The sequence below is a fragment of the Aotus nancymaae genome, unplaced genomic scaffold, assembly GCF_030222135.1.
Source record: "Aotus nancymaae isolate 86718 unplaced genomic scaffold, 86718_ANA_hifiasm-v0.15.2.pri h1tg000006l, whole genome shotgun sequence".
Lineage (NCBI taxonomy): Eukaryota > Metazoa > Chordata > Mammalia > Primates > Aotidae > Aotus > Aotus nancymaae.
In genome coordinates this window covers 75240001-75267857 of record NW_026988417.1, presented here as the reverse complement: position 1 = coordinate 75267857, position 27857 = coordinate 75240001, and the positions used below count along the sequence as shown (strand labels likewise).

General features: G+C 41.0%; 1 protein-coding gene and 1 pseudogene across 5 annotated transcripts in view; both read left to right on the top strand.

The window, feature by feature from the left end:
* Positions 1-10844: 10844 nt before the first annotated feature.
* On the top strand, positions 10845-10902 carry LOC135272081 (U6 spliceosomal RNA; annotated as a pseudogene).
* Positions 10903-12706: 1804 nt separating this feature from the next.
* HNRNPD (heterogeneous nuclear ribonucleoprotein D) overlaps positions 12707-27857 on the top strand; it is a 28767-nt gene continuing 13616 nt past the window's right edge. For 2 of the 5 annotated variants that reach the window (XM_012446937.3, XM_012446935.3), the window contains exons 1-4: positions 12707-13253; positions 15111-15167; positions 26890-27058; positions 27681-27842. In XM_012446937.3, the coding sequence (XP_012302360.1) occupies positions 13021-13253; positions 15111-15167; positions 26890-27058; positions 27681-27842 (621 nt within the window). In that variant the 5' untranslated portion in view covers positions 12707-13020. The remainder of the gene's footprint in view (positions 13254-15110; positions 15168-26889; positions 27059-27680; positions 27843-27857) is intronic. The other 3 variants (XM_012446938.3, XM_012446936.3, XM_064368400.1) reach the window with 2 other exon arrangements.

The following is a 27857-nucleotide window of genomic DNA, read 5'->3' as shown; positions in this document are numbered from 1 at the left end:
AGATGTTACAAGTGGGTAGTATAATGCAAAGTTGACAACCAACAAATCAGTTAGAATTCCTTTGATTTAGAGAAATAAACTGGCAAGTCAAACTAGCTTAAATGATAAAGGGAATTTATTGAGTCATGTGACTAAGTCTAAAGGCAGAGATAGCTGTAGGGAGAAGTTGATCCAGTAGTTCAAATGTGACCACGACCTGGTATCCTGTCTACCACATCGCAGTAACTCTTCTTTGCTGTTTGATTCCTGTCTTTGTAGGGATCTTTCTGTTGCGAAATGGCTGACAGTGGTTCCCTTAGCTACATGCTTTATGACCAATAGGTAGGAGAGTATTTCCTCACTCAAATATCAAAGGGGGTCCAGGTGCAGTGGCTCACACCTGTAATCCCAGCACTTTGGGAGGCCAAGGCTGACAGATCACTTGAGGTCAGGAGTTTGAGACCAGCCTGGCCAACATGGTGAAACCCTGTCTCTACTAAAAATACAAAAATTAGCCAGGTATGGTTGCACACACCTGTTACCCCAGCTATTCGGACGGCTGAGTCAGGAGAATCACCCGGGATACGGAGGTTGCAGTGTGCTGAGATCAGGCCATTGCACTCCAGCCTGGGTGACAGAGCGAGATTCCATCTCAAAAACAAACAAACAAACAAACAAAGAGGCTGGGCACAGTGGCTCACGAGTGTAACCCCAGCACTTTGGGAGGCGAAGGTGGGTGGATCACTTGAGGCCAGAAGTTCGAGATCAGCCTGGCCAACATGGCAAAACCCTGCCTCTACTAAAAATACAAAAAGTAGCCAGGTGTGGTGGTGCACATCTGTAATTCCAGTTACTCGGGGGGCAGAGGTATGAAAATTGCTTGAAACTAGGAGGTGGAGGTTGTATGAGCCAAAATCGCGCCACTGCACTCCAGCCTAGGGGACAAAATGATACTCTGTCTAAAAAAAAAAAAAAAAAGACAGAAAGAAAGAAAAAATCAAAGGGAAGTTCTTCAAATGTGACTGGCTTGGCTGACTTAGGGGCTGTGCCTTGCCACAAACAATGTTACCAGTGGTGATGAGTTCATTCTGATGAGCTGGCTTGCTGTTCTTTATTCCCTCCTCTGGCTCCATTTGTTTCACTTATGCTATTCATTACTAAGAGAAGGCAAAAAAATGTTGTTGGGGAGCCCCAAATAGCCAGTCTACTACAGTAGCCAAAATATCAAGGATATAAATTAAACAGAAAAACCCCTCCTACAGAGGTACTATCTAATTATGTTACTATTTTTGAAGTGTGATTTTTAAGCAATTGTACTGAGTCTGAGAGCTTGAGAACTCTCAGCCCTGGCATGAGAAAATGATTCTGAGGCAGCTCTTATGAGGTGAGGAATATCAAATAACTGAGAGCCACTTCAACAAAGGAACAGGCCCCAAAGAGCCACAAGACAGTTACACTTTCCTAAACTTTTAGGTTTTCAATATTTGTAAATTGAACCTCAGTCTGAAACCTCTGACTCTTCTGTATTCTTTCAGTAATTATTCTCTTGAACTGCAACTCCTGGAAACTAAGTGGGACAATTATAAACTTAGCAGCTAAAAGAATCTTAAAAGTGGCTGGGATAGGCCAGGGGTCTTTTTCCAGGCCTGCCCATTGACCAATCAGCATGCATTTCCTCCTGCCCATGGACCAATCAGCATGCACTTACTCCATTCTGAGCCCTGGACTCAGCAAGACTCAGACTCAGGTCAGGAGTGCCTGCCTGCGGGTAGGAGATACCCACTTCAGGTCTCTGGCTCCACTGAAAGCAGTTTGGTCACTCAATAAAGCTCTTCTCCACCTTGCTCACCCTCCAGTTGTCCACATAACCTCATTCTTCCTGCACATGGGACAAGAACTTGGGATCGCCAAATGGTGGGAGCGAAAGGAGCTGTTGCTGTGGGTGGAAGCTAAAGGGGTTGTAATACTTTCTTGGTTGGCTCACCAAGCTGTGGGCAGTCACACTCTCCCAGACTGTAGGAGTCAACAGTGACAACCCCTCTGCGGGCCCAGACCTCAGGATTCCCCATGCCAGAGCTGTAACCCTATAGCCTTCCTGCCTTCTGCTGGAACTAGGCGGCTGCCCCACACGAGGGGAAGCAGTGGCCGGGCTGGGCCAGCCCAGGAGCCACAGGCTGGAATAGGGTGGCAGGACTGAAAGAGCTGTAACACAAATGGGCTGAAACATGTCCCCCCACTCCCTGTGCTGTGGGTGACAAGAAGAAAACTGCTGTTGCCCTTCTAGGAACCCAGACCTCAGGGTTTTGAGCCTGGGCTGTGACATGTTGTAACACCCTCTTGGGGATCAGTGATTCCTGGCGTCTCTGAGCATTCAGGCGCCACTGTGTTTTCCTTGTCCAGAAGCTGGTGCCTGCAGTGGAAGCCACGGGCAGTATGTCTTGTCCAGGTGCAGCCTCGCATGTAGCCGGTGCCTGTGCTGGTGGCTGGAGCTGCCCACCCTGCTGCAGCAGCTGGCATGCCTGGCTATACACAGTGGCCGGACTCCATGCTCACTCACTCACACAGCCCTCGCTGCTCTGCGCCTGGCTCACCCTTGGCAGGTGTGAGATCTTGGCTGATAAGTCAAATGGAGTGCAGCCTGATGGGCCAAGTGGGTGGAACAAGCCCAGAGGGCATAAGCAAAACTCAAACAGAGGTGCCACCAACGGCAGAGGTTTCCAGCTGGTAATCCTGTGACATTATGGACAAACCCTACCTGCAGTAGGTAATCAAAATCTCATTGCAGAACTTCAGAAAGGGGTAGAAAAATAAGGAAAAAAATATTGCATTGGATGAAAATGCTAGTCTGAGACTTTATTGGAAATATTACCAATAATATTAATTCAAATCTTTCTTATTTAATTTTGAATGATCTCTTATTGTCTTTAGAGCATGTTTTTTTCTTTGGAGAAAATACCCTTCTAGGAAAAATAAGCAAAGTCACATGACCATATGTAAATAATACCCTCTTTGTAGATTTGCCTCATCAGAAGAAATTAACAAAGAAAGGCTAAAAAATAGGGCCAGGCGCGGTGGCTCAAGCCTGTAATCCCAGCACTTTGGGAGGCCGAGGCGGGTGGATCACGAGGTCAAGAGATCGAGACCATCCTGGTCAACATGGTGAAACCCCATCTCTACTAATACAAAAAAAATTAGCTGGGCATGGTGGCGCATGCCTGTAATCCCAGCTACTCAGGAGGCTGAGGCAGGAGAATTGCCTGAACCCAGGAGGCGGAGGTTGCAGTGAGCCGAGATCGCGCCATTGCACTCCAGCCTGGGTAACAAGAGCGAAACTCTGTCTCAAAAAAAAAAAAAGAAAGGCTAAAAAATAGTCAATTTATGGCCTGGTTCAGTGGCTCATGCCTGTAATCCCAGCTCTATGGGAGGCCGAGGCAGGCAGATTACTTGAGCTCAGGAGTTCAAGACCAGCTTGGGCAACATGGTGAGACCCCACCTCTACAAAAAAAACAGAAATTAGCCAGGTGTGGTGGTGCACACCTGTGGTCCCAATTACTTAGGAGGGAGGCTTAGGGTGGGAGGATCACTTGAGCCTAGGAGGTTAAGGCTGCAGTCAGTCATGATTGCGCCAGTGTACTCTAGCCTGGACAACAGAGTGAGATCCTATCTCAAAAAAAAAAAAAAAAAAGTCCATTCATGACAGTGGTCTTTTAACTCATCTCCCTGACGTCCTCCCACAGTCCACTGTCCACACAGTATCCATAATGTTCCACTTAAAAGTCAGGTCACGTTCTTCCTCTGCTCAAAACCTTTCCATGGTTTCTCATGACTTTGATAATAAAAGCAGAGTGCTAACCACAGTTTACAAGGCCCTGAGTAACCTCATTACTGGATACCTCTCAGGTATGATCTATTATATTTGCTTTCCTTCATTTTATCTAGACACATTTGACTTCATTGTTCATTGTAAGCACAGATCACACTCCTGCCTCAGGTGTACCCTTTGCCTTGTAAAGTCTTCCCTAAGCTAAGTATATGGCTTTCTCCCTTACTTTCTTCAGGACACTACTCAGAAAGTTATTTTCTTGAAGAGTTTTCTCTGACTGCCCTATAGCACATATTTTACGCCTAGCACTTTTATTTTTTTCTTCCTATCACTTCCTAACATTATACTACATATCTATTTATTTCATCTGTCCTTTGTCTCTGCCACTAGAACATCAGCTCCAAGAGAACAGAGACCTTGCCTATTTTTGTTAGTTTGTTTTTTGAGACAGAGTTTTGCTCTTGCTGCCCAGGCTGGAGTGCAATGGAGTGATCTCGGCTCACTGCAACCGCTGCCTCCCAGATTCAAGCAATTCTCCTGTCTCAGTCTCCCAAATAGCTGGGACTACTGGCGTGCACCACCACACCTAATTTTTTTTTGCATTTAGTAGAGACAGGGTTTCACCATGTTGGTCAGGCTGGTCTCAAACTCCTGACCTCAGGTAATCCACCCACCTCAGTCTCCCAAAGTGCTGGAATTACAGGCATGAATCACCATGCCTGGCCGATTTTGCCTATTTTGATCACAGTTGTATTTCCCAGCACTAGAAATGTACATGTGCCATTAGCATGTTGCCTGGTTGAATGTGAATAAATCTACCTAGACATTACCCCAGTATTTATGTTCTAAGAAGCATTTAGATGAATCAAAAAATATTTTGGAGGCAAGAGTAGTTGGTGATTGATTGGATGTGGGGGGTGTAGAAAGTAAAAAGTTCCTCTTCAAAGTTTCCCTTCTTGTTAAAGAATAATGACAATGTTAGAAACAGTGTTTGTTTAAAAGATTTTCTTCAAAGTCTTCTTGCTTTTTGCTAATAACTCTTTGTTAAGCCCTATCCTATATAACTTTTAGATATAAGGGAGTAAGTACATTTTATGTCCTTGTACTTTAACCAAGATATTTGTGCTGGACCTGCTCACAGGCATGTAGTACATTCTATGTCACTGTACATTAACTAAGATATTTATGTTATTACTTTTCTAAGTCTTTTCAAAAGTAACTTCCTCTGTCTTCCTTGTTTGCACTTCCTCTTTTCCTTTTGTTCTCCATTGCCTTTAACTATTTAGAAAAGTTTTAAGTTGCTAGCTAATCAGGTTCAGTTTAGATTGTGAGGTCTGGCTCCAACAAACAAAGATCGGACACAGCAGTCAGGACCCAATGCATAAGGAATAAATATTTTTTGTTCATTGTACTCTTGTGGCAAGATGGCTGATGAGCAGTATCCTTTCTACAGAAAGTAAAATTGCCTTGCTGAGAAAACTTTTTGACTGAATGCTAATTTTTCCTTACTCTAACTTTTTTTTCCCTTTAACTACTCCTCATCTTATTATTAATGTAATTAGGTCTAACTCACTTCAAGTTATTACTTTTTTTTTTTTTTTTTGAGACGGTACCCAGGCTGGAGTGCAATGTCGTGATCTCGGCTCACCGCAACCTCCGCCTCCTGGGTTCAGGCAATTCTCCTGCCTCAGCCTCCTGAGTAGCTGGGATTACAGGCATGCACCACCATGCCCAGCTAATTTTTTGTATTTTTTTTTAGTAGAGACGGGGTTTCACCATGTTGACCAGGATAGTCTCGATCTCTTGACCTCGTGATCCACCTGCCTCAGCCTCCCAAAGTGCGGGATTACAGGCGTGAGCCACCACGCCCGGCCCAAGTTATTACTTTTGATGCCTGTTTAGCTATACCTTGTGGAGATTTACATAACCAAACACAGCTTACTACTTCAGAAAAATATCTCTGTCCCTCTTGGATTTCCTCAGATTAGGAAGACATAATGAGATCCTGTAAAGATACTAGTAATCCAGATAATAGTAGCTGTAGGAATCAGACTCTTTTCCCTGTAAAACAAAATCTCTATGTTCTGCTTATTTTAATGTATTATAGAATGCTAATGGTTTAAGATGGACTGCTTCCACAGGTCTTTGTCTCAGTCCTTATAATCATATATCCATTTCACCAAAGGAATTACACCTTCTAGCTGTCAATATAACCAATATAATTCTATACAGCTTACTATTACTATTGCAACATCTAAAAACTCTTCCCTTTCATTAAGTTGTATTTATGGTATAGGAGCCGACATTTCAGGAAAGGATCCTAAAGGAATTTTTAAAATCCACTCTATCAATCATTCCTCCCAGATACAATGACAAAATCAAAGTCTCTGTAGTAGAAGTAAAAGACCTAAGGCAAACCATAGCAAATGAGACAGGGTATCAGGATATAAATGCCTAGCTATAATGGATTAAATATTCCATCTGCACTCTAAATAAAAGCAATTTTTTTTTTTTGCTTTTTCCATCTAGCCTCCATGCTTAATAAAAGCAATTTTTTTTTTTTTTTTTTTTTTTTGAGACGGAGTTTCGCTCTTGTTACCTAGGCTGGAGTGCAATGGCGCGATCTCGGCTCACCGCAACCTCCGCCTCCTGGGTTCAGGCAATTCTCCTGCCTCAGCCTCCTGAGTAGTTGGGATTACAGGCACGCGCCACCATGCCCAGCTAATTTTTTGTATTTTTAGTAGAGACGGGGTTTCACCATGTTGACCAGGATGGTCTCGATCTCTTGACCTCGTGATCCACCCGCCTCGGCCTCCCAAAGTGCTGGGATTACAGGCATGAGCCACTGTGACCGGCTAATAAAAGCAATTGTTAACGCTTGCGTGCATGGCAGGCCAGAGGCCCAGGCTGTTCCCTTTCCACTCTCATGGTCCTCTAATCGAGAGGATATGGGCTGTGTGGTAGCTCTTTTGCAAAATCCTACAGCCTACGATAATTAACTGTACCAAACTCTCTCTCCGCTATTTCCTGAAATGTAGCACCCTGCAAGTCAGCCCCCGAGGGCCATCTAGCCTCCATCTTCCAAGAGCAATTTTATCTCATGTCTCCAATGACAAGGGGAAAATTTGGTGTTCCTTGGAAACTTAACAGGATGCAGTGAGGTCAGTCACTTCCAAGAGCTGACCCATCAGTCCACCCTTATTCATCCCTGAGCAGATGTATGGTGGTATTGTGGAGGACCTTTCCTGGACACTCTGCCAAATAACTGGAGTGGTACTTGTGCTCTAATTCAATTGGCTATCCCTTTTACCCTGACATTTCATCAAACGGAAAAATAAAAGACATGACATCATAAAACAAGAGAAGCTTTTTCTTTTCGAGACTCAAGCAGAACAACTAAGCCAAAACATGTTAAGAAAGTCCGAAGAGGAAAAACTATAAAGTCAAGAGGAGGAAACTATAGAAAATAAAAAGTTCTTCTTCAAAGTCTCCCTTCTTGTTAAAGAATACTAATAATACATGTCAGACTAACTTTAGTCTTTTAAAGACTAACTTTCTTCAAAGCCTTCTTGATTTTTGCTAATAACTTTCTTAAGTCCTATCCTATACAGCTGTTAGATATAAGGGAGTAAGTACACTCTATGTCCTTGTACTTTAACCAAGATATTTAGGTACATAATACATTCTGTATCCTTGTACTTTAACCAAGATATTTATGTTATTACTTTTCTAAGTCCTTTCAAAAGCAACTTCCTCTGCCTTCCTTATTTGGACTTCCTCTTTTCCTTTTGTTCTCCATTGCCTTTATTTATTTAGAAAAGTTTTAAGTTGTTAGCCAATTGGGTTCAGTTTATACTGTGAGGTCTGGCTCCAACCGACAAAGATCGGACACAGCAGTAAGGACCCAATGCATAAGGAATAAATATGTCTGCCTTTCTTTTGTTCATCGTACTCTTGTGGCAAGATGGCTGATGAGCAGTATCGTTTCTACAGAAAGTAAAATTGCCTTGCTGAGAAAACTTTTTGTCTGAATGCTGATTTTTCCTTGTGGTACCTAGGAACAAGTATTCTGTCTCTAACAGAGGATGAGGGAGGGATGATATCAAAGATGATTCCCTGGTTTTTGGCAGGAACAAATGGGTGGATGGAGGTGTATTTGCTGAGAAGAGGAAAACCAAAGCAGATTTGTAGGAAAGGTAGAGTTTAGTTTTGGACATTTTATGCTTGAGATGCCTGTGAACATTCAAGTGGGGATGTCAAATAGGCAGCTGGATATGTAGGTCTGGAATGAGAGGAGTATATTTCCTTATTATTTCTTTTTCTTTTTTAAAGAGGTGGTGCTGGTGGGGGGTTTCACTATATTGCCCAGGGTGAGCTTGAACTACTGAGATCAAACAAATCTCCCCCCTTAGCCTTCTGAGTAGCTGGGACTACAGGCATGTGATCAGCTTTGTCAGAATTCTTTTTTGGGCTAGGTTTTGAAAAACTGTATCTAAAAGCAGACTATTGGCAACCTCATGAGTAAGCAGAACTGACTCTACAGTATTAGACTTTGTTGCTGAAGTAAAATCTGACTTTTCAGACTTGATAGGGCTTTTATTTTTTGAGTCAAGTGAAGCTTTCTTATAACCAAGGGAAATGACAGAGAATGTTCACTACATGGGCAATTGGTCACTTCACATAAAATCACAAGCTGACTCTCTAACAAAATGCTTAATTCTGCAAATAGGTCCAGATAGGTTATAGGCTGTTTAACATGGTTGTAGAAGCAGGTCACGTACATGTACCTTGTATAAAAAAATGGGTTCTTGGCCGGGCATGGTGGCTCATACCTGTAATCCCAGCACTTTGGGAGGCTGAGGCAGGCAGATCACAAAGTCAGGAGTTCAAGACCAGCCTGGCTAGTATGGTGAAACCCCGTCTCTATTAAAAATACAAAAATTAGCTGGGTGTGCTGGCATGCGCCTGTAGTTCCAGCTACTCAGGAGGCTGAGGCAGGAGAATCACTTGAACCCAAGAGGTGGAAGTTGCAGTGAGCTGAAATCCTGCCACTGCACTCCAGCCAGGACAACAAAGCAAGACAAAAAAGGGTTCTTCTGGCTGTTTCTTCCACACTGTTTATTCTAGGTTGCCAAGTGGCAAACATATCCTACTAATTATTTAAAAATTTGAACACAGGGAACCTCTTTCTGCGTTTGTAGAATGCATCCAGCAGATTAACACTGTGACTTCCTTGGCTTAGGTGTATGCATCTTGTTCTAGGTAAAAGTGATTCCAATTTAACTCTCAAATGGGCTTCATTTTTGGCCTTTTACAAGTGTCCTAGTTTTTGCTGCAGAGAATTATTGCTTTTAAAGGCTAAATTCAATGACAATCTAGCATTTTAGCGTGTTATTTGAAACACACTGGGAATCTCCTAAAGCAATGGAATAGTTCATGTCCTATACATTGACAGGGGATATTGCTTCCTTCTAGTGTTTGGGGGCTTGTCCAATACAGCATCTCCAGCCACTTAATTAATCATTACCTATGAATGTGTAACAAAAAGTTTTGTTTTATCCTCAAGAAATTTCATACATCAATCAGCAGGTCATTTGAAGAAGTGTTTTGTTTTTCTGTTTTTGAGACAAGCTCTTGCTCTGTTGTCCAGGCTGGAGTGCAGTCAGTGGCATGATCACCGCTCACTTCAGCCTTGACCTTTTGGACTCAAGCAATCTTCCCACCTCAGCCTCCTGGGCAGCTGGGACCAGAGGCCCATGCTACCACACCCAGCTAATTTTTTTTTTTGTTTTTTTTTGAGACAAAGTCTCACTCTGTCGCCCAGCTGGAGTGCAGTGGTGCAATCTTGGTTCACTGCAACCTCTGCCTCCTGGGTTCACGCAATTCTCCTGCCTCAGCCTCCCAAGTAGCCAGGATTACAGGGGTGCGGCATCACATCCAGCTAATTTTTGTATTTTTAGTAGAGATGGGGTTTCACCATGTTGCCCAGGCTGGTCTCAAACTCCCAGCCTGAAGTGATCCACCCACCTCGGCCTCTCAAAGTGTTGGGATTACAGGCATGAGCCACCGCACCTGGCAAAAGAAATGGGTTAAACACAACTGAAGGCATCCCTGGGTGGGTCCAAACTAATCTTTTACATTTTTTGTAGAGACAGGGTTTTGCTATGTTATCCAGGCTGGTCTCAAATTCATGGGCTCAAGCAATCCTCCTTCCTTGGCCTCCCAGTGTTGGGATTATAGGCATGAGCCACAGGACCTGGCCAAAAGTTTTGTTTTTGTTTTAAATGACAGAGATGAAATGAGATGGTGTGGAGAGTAGACTTTAAAGTCCCTGGAAGAATACCTAGTTTGCTTGAAAGCCCCCTTAACCTAGCAAGTTGGACATACTATTTTCTTTGTCATTCTGTAATTCAACTGGCAATTCTATAGTGTGGATATATACTGTGTATACATGTGTACGTGTGTGTGTGTGTGTGTGTGTGTGTGTTAGGGAGGGAGGGATACCTAGAAGATACTGTTTTCCAAGAACTCATGGTTTAGTAGAAAACTATGAATAACAGAGGAAAAGATAAAGGACTGTGAAAAGGGGTAATTGTGCCTCAGGAAGCCTGAGAAGACTTCACATAAATAGTAATGTTTGTATGTTTCTGATACAGGGTCTCACTCTGCCTTTCCCACCTTCCAGCCTCAAGTGATCCTCCCACTTCAGCCTCAGGAGTATCTGGAACAACAGGAACCATCACCATGCCAGGCTAATTTTTTGATTTTTTGTAGAGGCAAGGTCTCACTGTGTTGACCAGGCTGATCTCCAACTCCTTGAGGCAAGCAATCCTCCCCACTTGGCCTCTCAAAGTGCTAGGATTACAGGCATGAGTCACCATGCCTGCCTCAAGTTATAAGCTCTAAGAGTAAAATTTCATGGATACAGGAGCACATTCTGGATGCAGAGATCTTGACCATAATATGAAGGGCCATGCGTGATATGGGCATCACACATACTCATAAAGCATATTGTAAAGATGCTAGCTTTAAAATCAGTCTTGTGCTCGCTTCGGCAGCACATATACTAAAATTGGAACAATACAGAGAAGATTAGCATGTTTATATAAAAAAAATTAAAAAATAAAAAAAAAATCAGTCTTAGGTTGTCTGGAATTTTTGACAAAAATTCTAAGAATTCCAGGAGCTCCTGAGCTACACGAGAATCAAAATGAACCTTTTGGAAAAGTCACTATTACCAAAAGATGGGCATGTCTAATGATATCCTAAGATAAAAATAAATGATAATTACCCTCGCTTGAAACCAGAAATGATTAAATAGACTTCCCTTTAGTCAATCATTCTAGTTGTTTCTAACCAGGAATATATGGTTTCAGCACCACACCCACTTTTCCTTTGCTAATATTCTGGCAGGTAGAGACAAACGTGGAATCACTACCACTTTAAGATAAACATTCTTGCTATCACCTTTATGTCATTTGCTTATAACAGGAGTTTGGTAAGATTATATTTTTAGGACGTTTTCAGAATTTGACCTGTATTTTTAATTATTCTATAATGTAAATTCTACTAACTTGATTAATAAAACATTTATAATCTTCCTTTGAGATTTTTGGATAGTATTCAATTAATACAAATTCGTTTAACTACAGTGGAAAACAAATACTTAAACTCTTAAGGTTTTTGCTGCATTCTGCAAACTCGTCTTTGTTTTTCCCGTGCCCGAACACTTAGTCAACAGGCAAATAATTATTTGTTGACCACAGAGGTACCTAGAAGCTTCATTTTCTTCTAAAGATACTGCTGGAAGCAGTAAATCCCAAAGTCCGAATAATCCAGTCTCCAGCCAAGGCATAAGGAATATTTAACAGGTGTATAAAAAGTAATTTTACTGTTACCCTGAATGAAACGCCTAACGGTGTTACAACAACAACAACAACAACAACAACGAAACAAAAAACAAACCAACAAAACCCTAAACTCATAAACCTCGTCAAGATGACTCACGGCATTTATATGTTCTATGTGCAAGGACTGGAGAACATTCAGCGAACACTTGATTTAACGCACATCCCAACTATTAGTAAACGAATCACGGTATGTTTTAGAATCTTTAAACAACAAAAGCAAAGCAAAAACAATGTTTTCCTTAAGATATGCAAATTACCTGCTTCTTTCGACCAAAAAAAAAAAAAAATTCAGGAGAAAAGCAGGCAAACAAAAATCTTACTTGGAAAGCCAAATCTTAAAAAGAAGCCCTATCGGCGCAGCGACGAAAGGCGAAAACCTCAATGTCACCCGGTCCTGGGCGGCGACGGCAGGGAGAGGAGCTGCGGCAATCGCTGCGCGCGCGGCCAGCTGCGGCGCCTGGCTCCTAGCTCCGCGGGCGTCCGGGTGGACAGAGCCAGGGGCATAGGGCTGACACCTCAGAGCTAATTCCCTCCTCGAGCGCGAACATCCAGGCTTAAGCTGCCGCAGGGTGTGAGCCTCCCCTCCCCCATCCGAACGCCGCAGATGCACGGGGCACAGCCGCCTTCCGGGACGTGCAGCCACACCCCAGCCTGACGCGGCTGCTCTCGCCCGCTACTGGAATGGTGGGGAGGGGTGAGTGGACTCCAGGAATCCTCGGAAGCGGGGGGGCGGAGGCAGGGGGCCCCTCTAGCCGCGACTTCGAAACAGCACTCCTTGTTCTCGATGGTCCCCGCGCGACCGTCTTAGCGCACGACACTTCCGGTTCCTTTTAAAGGCCCCCACGCTGCGCGACGCGGAGTGTGAGAGGAAGGTATAAAGGGGAGCGAGAGGGCCGGACCGAAGAGGAAGGGGAAAAAAACCTAGGGGAAAGGGGCGGAGGGGAGGCGCGAAGGGCGCGCTCTCGCGTCACGTGACCGGGACGCGCCGTTCTTCCGTCGGCCATTTTAGGTGGTCCGCGGCGGCGCCATTAAAGCGAGGAGGAGGCAAGAGCGGCCGCCGCTGGTGCTTATTCTTTTTCAGTGCAGCGGGAGAGAGCGGGAGCGTACGCCGCGCGAGACTGGGAGGCGAAGGGGGCAGGCCAGGGAGAGGCGCAGGAGCCTTTGCAGCCACGCGCGCGCCTTCCCTGTCTTGTGTGCTTCGCGAGGTAGAGCGGGCGCGCGGCAGCGGCGGGGATTACTTTGCTGCTAGTTTCGGTTCGCGGCAGCGGCGGGTGTAGTCTCGGCGGCAGCGGCGGAGACACTAGCACTATGTCGGAGGAGCAGTTCGGCGGGGACGGGGCGGCGGCGGCGGCAACGGCGGCGGTAGGCGGCTCGGCGGGCGAGCAGGAGGGAGCCATGGTGGCGGCGGCACAGGGGGCAGCGGCGGCGGCGGGAAGCGGAGCCGGGACCGGAGGCGGAACCGCGTCTGCAGGCACCGAAGGGGGCAGCGCCGAGTCGGAGGGGGCGAAGATCGACGCCAGTAAGAACGAGGAAGATGAAGGGTGAGTAAGGGACAGCCCTGGATAGTCAGGCCCAACTAGTCCCCCTCCCCCTCCTTATTCCCCCGCCATTAGGCCTGGTTCCCGCTCTCAGCCCACCCTCTGGGCCCCCATGCAGCTTTCTTGCACTGGTCTCCCCTTGGCTATGTTGGGTTCCCCGGACCTTCATTTCCTCCTTCCTCTGCCTGCTTATCGCCCCCTCCCCCATCACACACGTTTCCACCTTTAGCCGTCACCATGCTGCTCCTTGGCCCGCCCTCCCTCCATCGCCATGGGTCTCCTCCCACTGACTTAGCCGCCAGGATTTTTTCCCGCCTGTCGAGGGGTACCTTTTTTCTTTTCGCGCTGTCCCCTCTTTTTTCCTTTTTCTAAAGTCTTGGGCATAAAAACGCAGATAGAGACAAAAAGCTTCCCTGTTTGTATACTAAGGTTTATTTGGTGCTTCTCCACCATCCAGAGACGATGCGATTGTTTATAAGCACATGTTTTGGGGAACGCGTAGGCTGTCTACCTCTGCCTCTCCCGTGTCGGCTTCAGGCCGAATGTTTTCTTGGGATTTTGAGTAAGTTTCGCCTTAGGACTTTGCTCATTTTCTCCACCGTACGCTGTCGCACAATGGCATGCTCATAGGCCCTACAATTTGACATGCAGACCAAATTGGGTCTGGTGAAATGCTCCGAGTTTCTTGTTGGTACGTTGGTTTTGCTCTGCGGGGCTCTCGTTAAGTTCCTAGTCGATGGGGCCTGCACTTGACTGGAGCTGTTTCTATCTCCGGCCTAGTGTCTACCCTTCCCCCACCCCACTGAGTTATTGTAACCGCGCACCCTTTCGCGCCCTCAGCTATTGGGTTCCCGAACTGTTAGTGCAGATTGTACTTTACTTTTTATGTGCAGCTGAATTTTTTACAGCCCCCTTTTTTATTCGGTGCCCAGGATACTATTTTGGTGTCTTGACTTCTGTTTCCCGCCCACTAAGGGAGGCCTATAGTCCTCTTAAGAGAAACAAATCCTGTTTTGTGTTGTGGGATACTTTTTTTTTTCCTTTTTGGTGCAGATTTCTTAGTATTAACTTGGTTCTTCTAATTGGAGTAACAGTTGTATATACGACCTAAATCTGCATTTAGTGCATTAAAATGCTGCATTTGGGCTTGGGAACATAATACGGGAGTTAGTAGGAGGGGCTAAATCGGGGTTCTTGGTTGGGTTTTCTTAGCTCCGATTACTGACTGATGATCGTGGGTTCATGCTTCTATTCCTTTTTGTAATGGGGAGGGGGGTGTGTGTGTGAATTTTTTTTTTTTTTTTAACTGTAAGGAGAAAGGTGTTGGTGGATATAACAGTAAGATGTCGCTTTAACCCAGTATTAGAAAACACGATTTCCTTTACTGAGAAAGAGCACAAGATTTGGAGGGAAAGCGGGGAGGGGAGAAGCACTTTGGAATATAAGATTTATTAAACCCAGCCTAGGCAGATTCTTGTCAGGCTGATGATAGTGCTGGTTTTGGGGGAGTGGTGGTGGGAAGGGAAACAAACTTTTAAAATTAGATAGAACTAACTTGAATTGTATATAACTTATTTGAGAAAGGAAGATGTTAGATACTTGTAAATTTAAAGCCTTTAACATTTTGGTTTTCGTTTGCTGAATTCTGTTCTTTGGACAGAGGCACCAAAATGATTAAATGTATAACTTGCTGTTTGGGGCAGGCTTTCTGTTAGCCCTGATAAATCACAAAGCAGCTGACTTTATAGTTTACCTACTGTTGAACTGAAGTGTAAATGAATTAAAGTTTTTAACCCTAACAGTGTCAAAAACTAAAACTAGAATTTTGATTGGTTGCTGTACCGGTTGTTAATTCCCTAGCCATTCAAACTCCTCCCCACGACACACTGAAGCAGCGACGGCACAGCGGGAAGAATGGTAAAACTTTTAAATTTTATTTCTGTATTCTAAAGGTTTCAGTAGTCATAACATGCAGAGGTTGTGTATTGGTTAGTTGCCCATTGATCCCCAGGAAATTCTAGACGATAGTACAGTAGGTTTGTACCTGGGATATATACCTTTTTAGGCATCATATGTAATCTTTGGGCAAAACTGATGCCGTTACATGGTATTTGGTCTGTGGTAATGCATGTAGTTGCAGTTTGGCAATTTAAGCTAAACATAATTAGTAACGATATTTTTATATCTGAGCAAGAAAAAATATTACTGTAATCTCCACATTTGATTTATTTTAAGATGAAAAATATTTTTGTTGGAATTCTAACTTTAATGCTAAATGTGAAGACTACTTGATATAAAATGTTGTGTTTAAAATGTCATGCATGTTATACTGAAATATTCTGGAGATGTCTGAAGCAGTTCTTTAAGCAGCACTGTGTATTATGCAAAAATGCTTGTCTTTTATTACCTACCATATTTGTAAATAGACCTTTAATAAAAATTGTGTGTGTGTATATATATATATATATACCATTCAAAGGTGGGCTAATGTGGTTTTCCACTACAGCTCTTACCAGATTTTTTATTTTCAGTGTGATTTGGCTGCAATATTAATTACAGTTGGTTGACTTGTATTCACAATTGCATGACTTCTCTTTGGAGGCGGGTAGGTTGAGTATTGTTCTTTTTATCCACCCTTTCCCCTTCCCTAAATGTCAGTCTTTCTGCCTTTAGGATTATATTTGAATTTTCAGGGGTTTAAACACCACCACTGGAGATTAGAGGGCCACTAACTTGCAAGCAGTTGTCTGTCTTTACAAGCTACATTCTAAGAGTCCACTTAGGGTAATATTTAAAGATTTGCTTATTACTGTATTCTTATCCACTGAAATCAGTCCAGCTTTACATTGGAGAAAAAGCAGACTAGAAACAGTAGGCAAGAGAGAAAGCAAAAAGGAAAAAAAAAAAAGACACTGGGGTCATAGTTTAGATGAATGTTATTCCCATATTTGGTGCATGGTGAGCACTTAACAGCTCAATTTCACTTCTAGCTAATAAGGGCAAATTAAGATTAAACTATAACTGTATTTGATATTACTCCATTAAATGTTTTGAATCTCATGTATGTAATTGTTTACAGTAATCTGAAATGACGATAAACTTAGATTTGAAGATTAGTGTTTTCACTCTTTAAAAATAATTACACTTGCCCTTCTACCTAAAACGATGTAATATTACAACTTTTTTGAATGATTAGGAAAAATGGACAAATATTTATATTAATAGTTAATAAACATTTTAGATAGTCACCAGTTGTCATTTACTGAAAATAAAATTTTACCCAGGTTGACTTTAAAATTACACATTAAAATAATGTAAGTCTCAATTTTAAGGGGTCTAACATCTGACTTTTCTTAACTGTCTAATCATGCGGCCCCATCCTGTTCTAGACATAAAGGCTTTCTTTTTGAATGAAAAACCTCCAGACCTAAATTTGTGTGTGTGTGTCTCTACACTTGCCACTCTATGTCCCTTTCTTTGTCCCATTTTGAGGGATAGTATATGGCGACAGTTCTATAGTCTCAATAGTGGGTATAAGACTGGTTAATAGATAGAGTATCTAAATTGAATTTCTTAAACACAGTTATGTGTGCATTTCCTTCTACAAATCTGAGAATAAAGTGATTACGATTTCATCCTAAAATACTTAAAAAATCAGTTTTAGAATCGATTTTTTTCCTTTTGCATGTAAGAATGGACAGCTATTTTTAGGAAGGCATGCCTGTTATACCTCTAGTGGCTGTTTCTATAGTTTACTATGAGACTTATTAGAATAAGTAATTATTTCCATAGTATGACTTCTTGAGTTACTCTTTCCAACATTAACATCCGTAGTTTTTACTTAAAAGCATTGGAATTTCTCATTTTACTTTGTGGTGTGGACACATTCCGTTCTCTGCAGTGCTGCAGTTCATTTGGGGTAGGTACTTTAAAATTACTTAGTGTCTGGCAAAATATACATGCCATGTAGCAAGCTCTCTGGGGGCAGAGTTTTTAAAATCTAAAAATTAGTGGAAACTACAGTGTTGTGTTAACTTTGAGATAGTTTTATAAGGTAGGTACAATGACTTTCCTGCATTGGATTGGGTAGGAAGCAAAATAGTCCCCCATTCACTTAGCCAAAGTCTAGCAATACTTCTTTAATAGCAGGACAGTAGATCTGTTCCTTTTAATGGTTAATGTATAATGAGCTCAAGTGTGATTCTTCCTATTTGGGAATTTGTGAATCCTGCTGTAGTTTGTCTCCTGTCTAATGATAAAAGACTAGGCTCATGTTTTTGCTTTAAATGTTTCAGATTATGGTCTTACACCTTAGTGTTTCTGGGGCAATCTGAACATTGTTTGTAAAATAATTACTTTTAGAGTAGTCTCATGCCAAATTTACTGGCCTTGATTCAGTACAGTTGGGTTTACTGTATGTAGTAAAGTTGAGGCCCTGAGTAGATTGGTCTCACTCAGCATTAGCGTTCTTGGAAGCCTTTGACAAATTTCCTGAGTTAAAAATTCCAGAAATTGATGCCCCCAGATCTTGAGATGAACATTTAAGGGAGGAGTATTAAATACTTTTCTTTGTAAATTTTTATCTATTATGAAAGATACTAAAAATCTGGTAACTTTTAAGTTTGGAATTGGAGAATGCCATTGGAGTTTTTCAGCGCTTGTTTTTCAAATACACATACTTTGCTTTAAATCTGGGGTTTTTCCATGTGTTCCCTTCCAGAAACTCAGTGTATCTTTTTAATATTCCTGGCTACTCTGCCATCTGTCATAAAACATAATACTGGGGTAAGGCTACTCTAATACAAGAACATTTGAGGCTACTATTCGGTGTGTGATTTATGGCCCACATGAAGGATGTGATCAGTTTTAGCCTTCAAGTGATGATATGTACCATGCTTGAAAGCGTTTAGAAAGGAATAGAGTAATAACTTTTTTCCCATTCCACTTGAAGCTGTGCACTTCAAGTGTGTGCACATTTACAAATGGAGTGAAAGATAACTTGTGTTAGTCCAAGCTTGATTTGACTTCAGTTCTGCTTCAACGTTTTAGTAGATAGGGGCACTGAACTGGATGCTGAAAGCCTGGGATCTCTTTCTGTTGCTTCATTTTCAACAGTGTGGTTTCAGGTAATACAACATGTTTGTTATTTGGTTTGCTGATCTGTGTGTTGGAAACAATGTTCACCACGGGAAGATTGACTACATAGCCTGCTTTCATAGCTTGTGTGTATTTATCCAGTGCCCTAATAGTTGATACTGCCAGTGATTTACTCCTGTGGAGTAAAGGTAAGCATGTTTTAGTTTCTGGAGTATTTTATTGTACATTGGAGCTAGGTATTTAAGACTATTTGGGGGTGGGGAGGGAAGACTCCTATTTGCTGGTGGCGTTTTGCCAATAATCAAGGTGTTTAAGTATTGGGGTCGTGCACTGTAAACTCCTGCTTATCTAGACTTCAGACTACTACAGAGCCCACACAGCCAGGAAGTCTGTCTCCCCATTTAGTCTTACGAGAAAGATGGATGAAGCCGTGAGAAAATATACTTAAAAAGCAACCAACAGACAATGTCATGGAATGAATCTCCTGCAGATTTTTCCTTAAACTTTTGAAAAATAACGCGATTTTAAAACATTGGAAAATTCTAAAAATTCATCAAGGGAAAAATTATTTTCTGCATTGATACCTAAATTGATTTCCAATAGACTATTTTATAGAATTGTGAATATGTAGTAATCTCAGTTAACCAGAACCTTAACCTCTAGGTTAAGGAAAATACTTATTCCTTAACCTCTAGGTAAATGGGAGTTTACCTTACAAAGCTGATTGAGAGCTTACTTAAAACGTAAACATAAAAGATGTCATTGGTTCCTTGTAATGAAATGAAAAAAGGGAGATGTTGGATTAAGCATTTAAAGGTAATTAAAAAACGTAGTGGCTTGTGCCAGTAATCACTATCAGAAGTCGGAGCTGTGAGGATCATTTCAGGCCAGGATTTCTAGATCTGCTAGGCAACATATTAAGACCCCTGTCTCTTAAAAAAAAATTAGCTGAGCATGTTGAGGTGGGGGTGTGCCTCTAGTTTTAGCTACTCAGGAAGTGGAGGCGGGAGAATCTCTTGAGCCCAGGAAGGAGCTCAGGGACGCAGGAACCTATGATGGAGCCACTGCATTGTGATAGTGAGACCTGGTCTGTTAAATGTTTACTATTTTTAGGCCAGCTGTGGTGGCTTGCACCTGTAATCTCAGCACTTTGGGAGGCCAAGGTGGGTGGATCACCTGAGGTCAGGAGTTAGAGACCAGCCTGGCCAACATGTCACCATCTCTGCTAAAAATACAAAAATTAGCTAGACGTGGTGGCACATTCCTGTAGTTCCCATTACTCAAGGGGCTAAGGTGGGAGAATCGCTTGAACCCTAGAGGCAGAGGTTGCAGTGAGACAAGATTGTGCAACTGCATTCCAGCCTGGGCGGCACAGCAAGACTCTGTCTCAAAAAAAAAAAAAAAAAAAAGTTTATTTAAAAAACTGTCACGTTGACTGGGTGTGGTGGCTCACGCCTGTAATCTCAGCACTTTGGGAGGCTGAGGTGGATCACCTGAGGTCAGGAGTTTGAGACTAACCTGGCCAACATGGTAAAACCCCATCTTTATTAAAAATGTGAAAATTAGCTGGGCGTGTTGTGGGCACCTATAATCCCAGCTCCTTGGGAGGCTGAAGCAGGAGAATAGCTTGAACCTGGGAAGCAGAGGTTGCAGTGAGCTGAAATTGCGCCATTGCACTCCAGCCTGGGCGGCAGCCTGGACTCCATCCTCCCCCTCCAGAAAACTGTCATATTTCATTTATTAGATGTTTATGTTTTCAACTCCACTTTTTTATAGTCATTTAGTTCATTCTAAAGTATGAAGTAATGAGATTTAATACAGAGAAATTAATCTTGCTTTGAAAATGTTTGGTCCATTGTATATTAGTCTCGAATAAAAATAAGATCCCTTTTCACCTTGAAAATGTCGTATAGAGAAAGCTGGGGAAGAGGAATACCTATTCTTTAATAATGGGGAAATAATACCAAAATTTATATTTTTATTGACTAAAGTTTTTTGGGGAAGATTTATTGACCTTAATGTCTCATTAGTTTTAAATAGTTAAAAAAAAAAAGTGGGGTAGGTGCGGTGGCTCATGCTTGTAATATAGCACTTCGGGAGGCTGGGGTGGGCAGATTGCTTGAGCCTAGGAGTTCTAGACCAGCCTGGGCAACATGGTGAGACCCTGTCTCTACAAAAAAAAAATATACAAAAATTAGCCGGGCCCGGTGGTGTGCACCTGTTGTCCCAGCTACCCAGGAGCCTGAGGTGGGAGGATTGCTTGAACCTGGGAGGCAGAGGTTGAAGTGAGCCAGGATTGCGCCACTGCACCACAGCCCGACAATAGAGTGAGACTCTGTCTCAAAAAAGTGGTTTTCGTGAATTATATATCAAATCAGATCTAAAAAGACTGGTTAGTATTTGAACTCAATTAAAGCTTATCAAGCTGTCTCCCAGGGTAGTTTTTATACAGCTTCTAAAATAACTACCAATATTATCTAGTTGCATTGTAACCTCCTCCCTTCCCTTTAGGTAACTAGTGACTTAGCTTTAGTTTGTCATTTTAGGATTTTAGAAGAGTAATTACGATGGATAAAATACTGGAAATATTTAGTAAGGATTAATGGTGTGCTTGACTAACATTACTTTAAAAGGTGACAGTGATTGGTCAGTTATGTTATATACCTGAAATGTATATCAGGTTGACATTCTGTTGTATTTTTTTAAACTGTCAGAACTTGTTATAAAGCCACATATGTAAGATCATAAGTTGTTAGGAAGTGATTAAAAGTTAAAGGATTGACTGGGTGTGGTGGCTCATGCTTGTAATCCCTGCACTTTGAGAGGCTGATCGCTTATGTCCAGGAGGTCAAGACTAGCTTGGGCAACACAGCAATATTTCATTTCTAAAAAAAAAGTAGTGTGAAGTTAGAGAACACACAAAAAGAATACTATTCCAAAATTGGGAGTGAGTATAATGGCTAACATTTTACCTTGAATAAGGTGTTTCACAATAAAGACTTGTTAGGGGGAGGTATCTTGGAATAAAATACTTAGTATTGACTTGAGAGTGTTAAAAACCTAGTGGCCTAAATAGTCCAGAGAATAAGTTTATTGACGGGGGAAAGCCAGTATTATTTAATTGGAACATTTTCCACCAGCCAGGATTGCTCCATATATATTGTCTTTTATATTTTAAATTATTCTTTACTAAAATTACTGGCATAAATGTAGAACAGTCATCAAGGTGATTTTGGAAACTACATTTAAAGGGTCTTAGTTGAAATACCACCTAATTTTTAGTTTATATATTTTTTATGTGGACTATTAAAAAATTTCTGGGTTACTTCAAGTCAGCAGCATTGAAAATATTAGAAAACTCATTGTGGCCTTTTCCTTTTAATGTTGGAAAGTTTACAAAGCCTATGCAGTTAAAAAAAAATTAAGCCATTGAGTAAATAAAGTTTGCTTCATTACATTATGTTTAGATAGTGCTTATAGTGCTGTACCCCTTCAAAATAGTAACTTTTATCTATCACAATTTGTGTCAGACTATTCTGTCTCCTTTAAGTGTTAACTAGTTTAACTCTCTCTGCAAATATCTGAGGTAGGCTTTTTTTTACAGATGGGGAAACAATCTTGGACTTTTATATTTTTTCTTAATGTTACACAGTAAGAGGCAGGGGGCCAGGTGCAGTGGTTGATGCCTGTAACTCCAGCACTTTAGGAGGCCGAGGTGGGCAGCTTGAGCCCAGGAGTTCAAGACCAGCCTGGGCAACATAGTAAAACCTGATCTCTACAAAAAAAATGCAAAAAAATTAGCCAGGCACGGTGGTGGGTGCCAGTAAGTCTGAGCTACTGGGGAGGCCGAGGTGGGAGGACTGACTGAACCCAGGAGGTCATGGCTGCAGTGAGCTGTCATGGAGCCACTGCACTCCAGCCTGGGGGAGAGCAAGACCCTGTCTTAAAAAAAGGCAGGTGTAGGGTTAAAACCCAGGCAGTTTGTCTTTACTGCCTCTAAACTTACTTGCATTAAAAGATGATAAAATGTCCCACAAAGCAGCCTAAATTCTTGAATGATACTACATAGCATTTGGATAGTCATCTATGTTGAGTTGTGTAACTTTATGCTTGTCATTTAGTTTTACAATTTGGAATAAGCTAATGTGAAAGCAAGGCGACTTTATTGTTGAGTAGGTGTTGTAAACTGAACACCATATTCAGCCTTGGGGTGCTGAATATTTAGTTAATAGCTAGGATTAAGAAATTCACCTATGCTAATAAAATACTGTGGATGAGGTCCTGTGTTTTAATTGAGATCAGTTCACTTACAGCTAAGGATCAAAGTTTAAACTTACATTGCAGCATTAGGGGCCATCCTTGTTGCTAGTTGAACAAGTCTTAGTAGTTTTTAATGTGGCTGCTTAGGGTTTTTTTCTGAGGTTCTACTTCATTGGAAAGTGTTTGCATGTACGCAGGAGTGACAGCAATATGAAACTCTTTGTATTCAAGGCAGCAGAGGTAATCTGGACAGATAGTAGAAGTGCTTTAAAAGCAAGATACAGTCATACAATATATATAGATAATTTAAATTATTACCTTATGCCATCAGTTTGAGGGAGAGCATGTATATCAACATTGTGGAGACTAAGTGCTCATTTATCCATAATTAAGATTAAGCAAACTTCCCCACTGTACTATAAAGTTAGAATTTAGGGCTGGGGTAGTAACCTTACGCCTTTAATCCCAACACTTTGGAAGGCTGAGGTGGGCAGATCACTTGAGGCCAGGAGTTCAAGGCTAGCTGGCCAATGTGGGGAAACTCCGTCTCTACTAAAATATAATAATTAGTCAGGCGTGGTGACACAGCCTGTAATCCCTCCCAGGGAGGCTGAGGAATGAGAATCATTTGAACCTGGGAGTTAGAAGTTGCAGTGAGTCAAGATTGTGCCACTGTACTCCAGCCTGGGCCAAAGAGTGAGACTGTTTCAAAAATAAAGTAAAAAATAAAAATAGCTGGGTGCGGTGGCTCATGCCTGTAATCCCAGCACTTTGGGAGGCCAAGGCAGGCGGATCACGAGGTCAGGAAATCGAGACCATCCTGGCTAACACAGTGAAACCCTATCTCTACTAAAAAAAAAAAAAAATTAGCCGGATGTGGTGGCATGCACCTGTTGTCCCAGCTACTTGGGAGGCTGAGGCAGGAGAATCGCTTGAACTCAGGAGGTAGAGGTTGCAGTGAGCCGAGAATGAGCCATTGCATTCCAGCCTGGGTGACAAAGTGAGACTCTGTCTGAAAAAAAAAAAAAATGGAATGGAATTAATATGTTCCATTTAGTAAAGGTGGGATGGATTTGGTACAATTTGTGTTCATTGTAACATATTCACCTATTCAGCAACCTTTTTTTTTTTTTAAAGGCTAAGCATAACCTGAGAACAGCCTTTTTTTAATTAGAGCAGAAGAAAAAGCCAGAGTGCTTTTGGACTGCCAAAATATTAATTAATTTGTCTCAAAGAAGAGCCATTTGTTGCTTAGAGACTTTTGACTTTATACAGAATTTGAAAAGTTTGAGAGCTGGCTACTTACTCTGCAAAATGAAAGGGAGACATTTTAGAATAGCAACTGGTGATTGATCTGGCAAAAATGAAAGGTAGAACTTGTGAAAAAATGAGATGCACTTGGTGTATTAATATCTAACTTTAGAAGACCTTGTGGGTATTCTAAATCAGTATAATAGTGATGACTGAGCCATGAAGTGTTAAATCATGATTATTTGAAGTATATAAGAAGGCAGAAAAGTGTGATGGTGTTAGAAGAAAATTTCATTTCAAATGGTTGAAGGTTAAAAACAATTGGGGAAGGATTAGAGAGGGCAGGCAGTGCTTTAAGGAAGGTGGAATACTTGGCTCCTTATTCTCCAAAAGTGCTGGATAGATGGTTTTAAATATTCTGGATAAGTGATATTTGATTATTTAGGAGGGATAGTATCTTCAGTGAACCTTGTAGCTCTAAGGTAGACATGTTTAACAACTACCATACTAAATGTGGGGAGTACATTTGGAGAGCACTTTGCTGGTCCAGCTGATGATATGCTTATGTAATATTTAAGAAAATCTGCTTCTTGTCTGAAAAACATTTGGGGCTTCAGAATAATAGTACAACATGCCTCATGGTATTTTAATTTATTCATCTGTATTGGTTTTCTGTTTCTTAATAATTTTAAATTAAGGATATTTTCCCAATATAAACATGGCTTTTTGGTTAAATAAAATCAAAACTAGTTCTGTCTCCATATCTGAATAGACCAGAGAATTTTCTTGCCTTTCAACTTCAGCTTAAAAAATGTTTTTGTTAAAACTGTTGTGTTCAGGCTGAAATACTTTCAAACTTTATTATTGAGAAATTTCTGTAATCACTGAAAGGGTAATTTAATAGTTAAATCTTAATTTAATTGAAGTTGTTTCTGTTGTGGAACTTGCCATGGACATCTTAGCAAGAGGTCGTTGCTTTATAGTCAGTTCTCTTTCTCATTACAAAGATAGTATCCTCACCTTTATGGGTGAATGTGGGTTAATAACTTATGTCTAAAGGAAGTATTCTGGACCTGTAAGTTTAAAATAAGGTGTTTTTTAGCAAATTATGTATATAAAGATTGTACATTAGAAGGTACACTATTCAAATTAAAGAAAATGTATATTGAGAAAATAAATTTCTTTTCATGGAATTGGCAAGAAGTAAACATTTCAAATACACAAAACATGATGGGTGTTTTTGTTACGTTCATTTGATTATAAAATACTAGAGTTGTTTTATACATGCTACTTCAAGCCTGGAAACTTTGAGGAAGTCCTAAATATTAAGCATATAAATGGCCCAGTTATAGAATAAATTTTGAAAAACTAACCTGAAGTGGGAAGTGCAGTATATACCTAACACTTCTTTTGCACTAAAAGTTTGCTTTGTCAGTAGAAGTAAAACAAGTCTATCTGGTGCGGTGGCTCACGCCTGTAATCCCAGCACTTTGGGAGGCTGAGGTGGGGGGATCACCTGAGCTCAGGACTAACCAGCCTGACCAACATGGAGAAACCAGCCTGGCCAACATGGAGAAACCCCACCTTTAGTAAAAATAAAAAATTAGCCGGGCATGAAGGTGCATGCCTGTAATCCCAGCTACTTGGAGGCTGAGGCAGGAGGCAGGAGAATCGCTTGAACCTGGGAGGTGGGGGTTGCAGTGAGCCGAGATTGTGCCATTGCACTCCAGCCTGGGCAACAAGAGCGAAACTTCGTTTGTATAAAAAAAAAAAAGTCTGTGGTAAGATTGTAAGATCAGTAACACCTCAGTTAATCAGGTGTCTTCGAGGAAGTGAAGAAAAACCCTACTTCTCAAGGGATAATTAATTGGCCTTTTATTCCAAGAATGGGCCTTAGCTGGCAATATCTTGAAAGCCCACAAGATGGAGATGTTTCCTTATGAAAGGCCTTTTAATTTCTTTAGGGAGCTGAGTTAGTGTCACATCCTGGCCCCACGCATGACCCCTCCCCAGTAAAAAAGATGAGAAAATGTTGAGCAAGTCTGATTTGATTCCCATGGTGAAATTTTTAGTCATAACATAACAAATTCTGACAGTTTACCCTTAAAATTAAAAATCTCCAGTCCTGTCTTTTTAAAGGGTAGAAGGTAGGTATAGGGTAGCCTTTATTTATTTACTTATTTATTTATTTGCACAAAGGGAGCATATGTAAAACTGCCAGATCTGAACTTCCTGGTGTTTTGCTGTAATGTTAGTAATATTTCACCTTAAAATCTTTCGGTTTGAGTATATATACCTTTGGTCTTAAAGTGTCTTGGTGGTTTTTGATTACCACCCGTCACTTTTTGCGTTTTAAAGGCTTAAATACTTTATTGCTGGTTAACTGAGGTTCTACTGTAAATGAATGATCTAAGTTAATTAGTAGATTGTACTTCAATGGATAATTTTCACTAAATTGTTTACATTGCACATTACTTTTGTCTTAAGGACTCTTAGCACATCAAAATAATTGGTTCACAACTTAATTGTGAGATGTAGAATTTTCCATTTTATGTGCTGAGAGTTTTGTTAATGAGAGAACTGTTAAAATAGAAAAGGAGCTTCAGCATAGACACCAATGCTGGTTGCTGAGATCAGTGGGGAACTGCATAACTTTTTGACAAGTTTAATGAACATTTGGAAGAGAAACTTGAAGCAAGAAAGAATCTGTTTTTTACTGTTATCTATTTAATTTAATCTAAGGAAAACTTTTAAGTACAATATTTTTACTTTGGGTATACATTTATCTTTTAGCAAGTTGAAAGACTTAATTTGCTGCTTGCTCACTATTTTGTAATTATTCAGGAGCAGCAGTGATAAGCCAGCTTTTTGGAATAGGATGTTTCTGATGTGTGGTTATGTAGGAGCAATGATGTTTTACTCTGCTGCCCAGTAAACTGGTGCAGTTTGGAAAAGGTGTTATTTATGTGGATAATATTTAAGACAATTTTTTTTTTTTTTAGCATTTTAATACTGCTTTTTGTCTTTACAGGAAAATGTTTATAGGAGGCCTTAGCTGGGACACTACAAAGAAAGATCTGAAGGACTACTTTTCCAAATTTGGTGAAGTTGTAGACTGCACTCTGAAGTTAGATCCTATCACAGGGCGATCAAGGGGTTTTGGCTTTGTGCTATTTAAAGAATCGGAGAGTGTAGATAAGGTAGTGTGTTACGTGTTCTGATCAGTTAATATAAAATATTAACATGGATAGTTTGATACAATGAGTTTGCCTATTTTTGGTTCCCCTTTTGATAGTTTAGGAAGGAAGATAATAGTTCTTGCTGATACATTTTATGCAGATAGAGGCAGGTTTAGGAATTGTTTTCTGAATAATTTGTGTTCCAGGCTCTACTAACTTTTAAAATTAAATTTAAAGATACCATAGACTTAAAGATGCCTGATTATAAGGATGTGTTTTAACAGTTCACAGAAATACGTATTTTGAAATTTTGTTAGGCAAGCAACTTTTAACTGAATCATTATTTTGATCCTGGCTAAAGGGAAGTAGCAGTCATGTTTGTATATATTTCTGACAGTTAAAAGGTAATTGTTATTTAGTAATTGGTTACATTTGTGTATTTCCTACCATCCTTAAGATATAAACACTAGTATATGTTGGTTGATATTGACATCACCACCATGACTTGACAGTTTAATCTTGAGCAAGTCAACATATGCCTGGCATTATCTGTATTTAACTATAGCTACTTTTAAGTAAGTTAATATTCTCTGAAGTTTAGTTAAGATATATATTTTTTAAATGAAAACTTCAATTTCCTTAGGTTATGGATCAGAAAGAACATAAATTGAATGGGAAGGTGATTGATCCTAAAAGGGCCAAAGCCATGAAAACAAAAGAGCCGGTTAAAAAAATTTTTGTTGGTGGCCTTTCTCCAGATACACCTGAAGAGAAAATAAGGGAGTACTTTGGTGGTTTTGGTGAGGTATGTTATAACTGT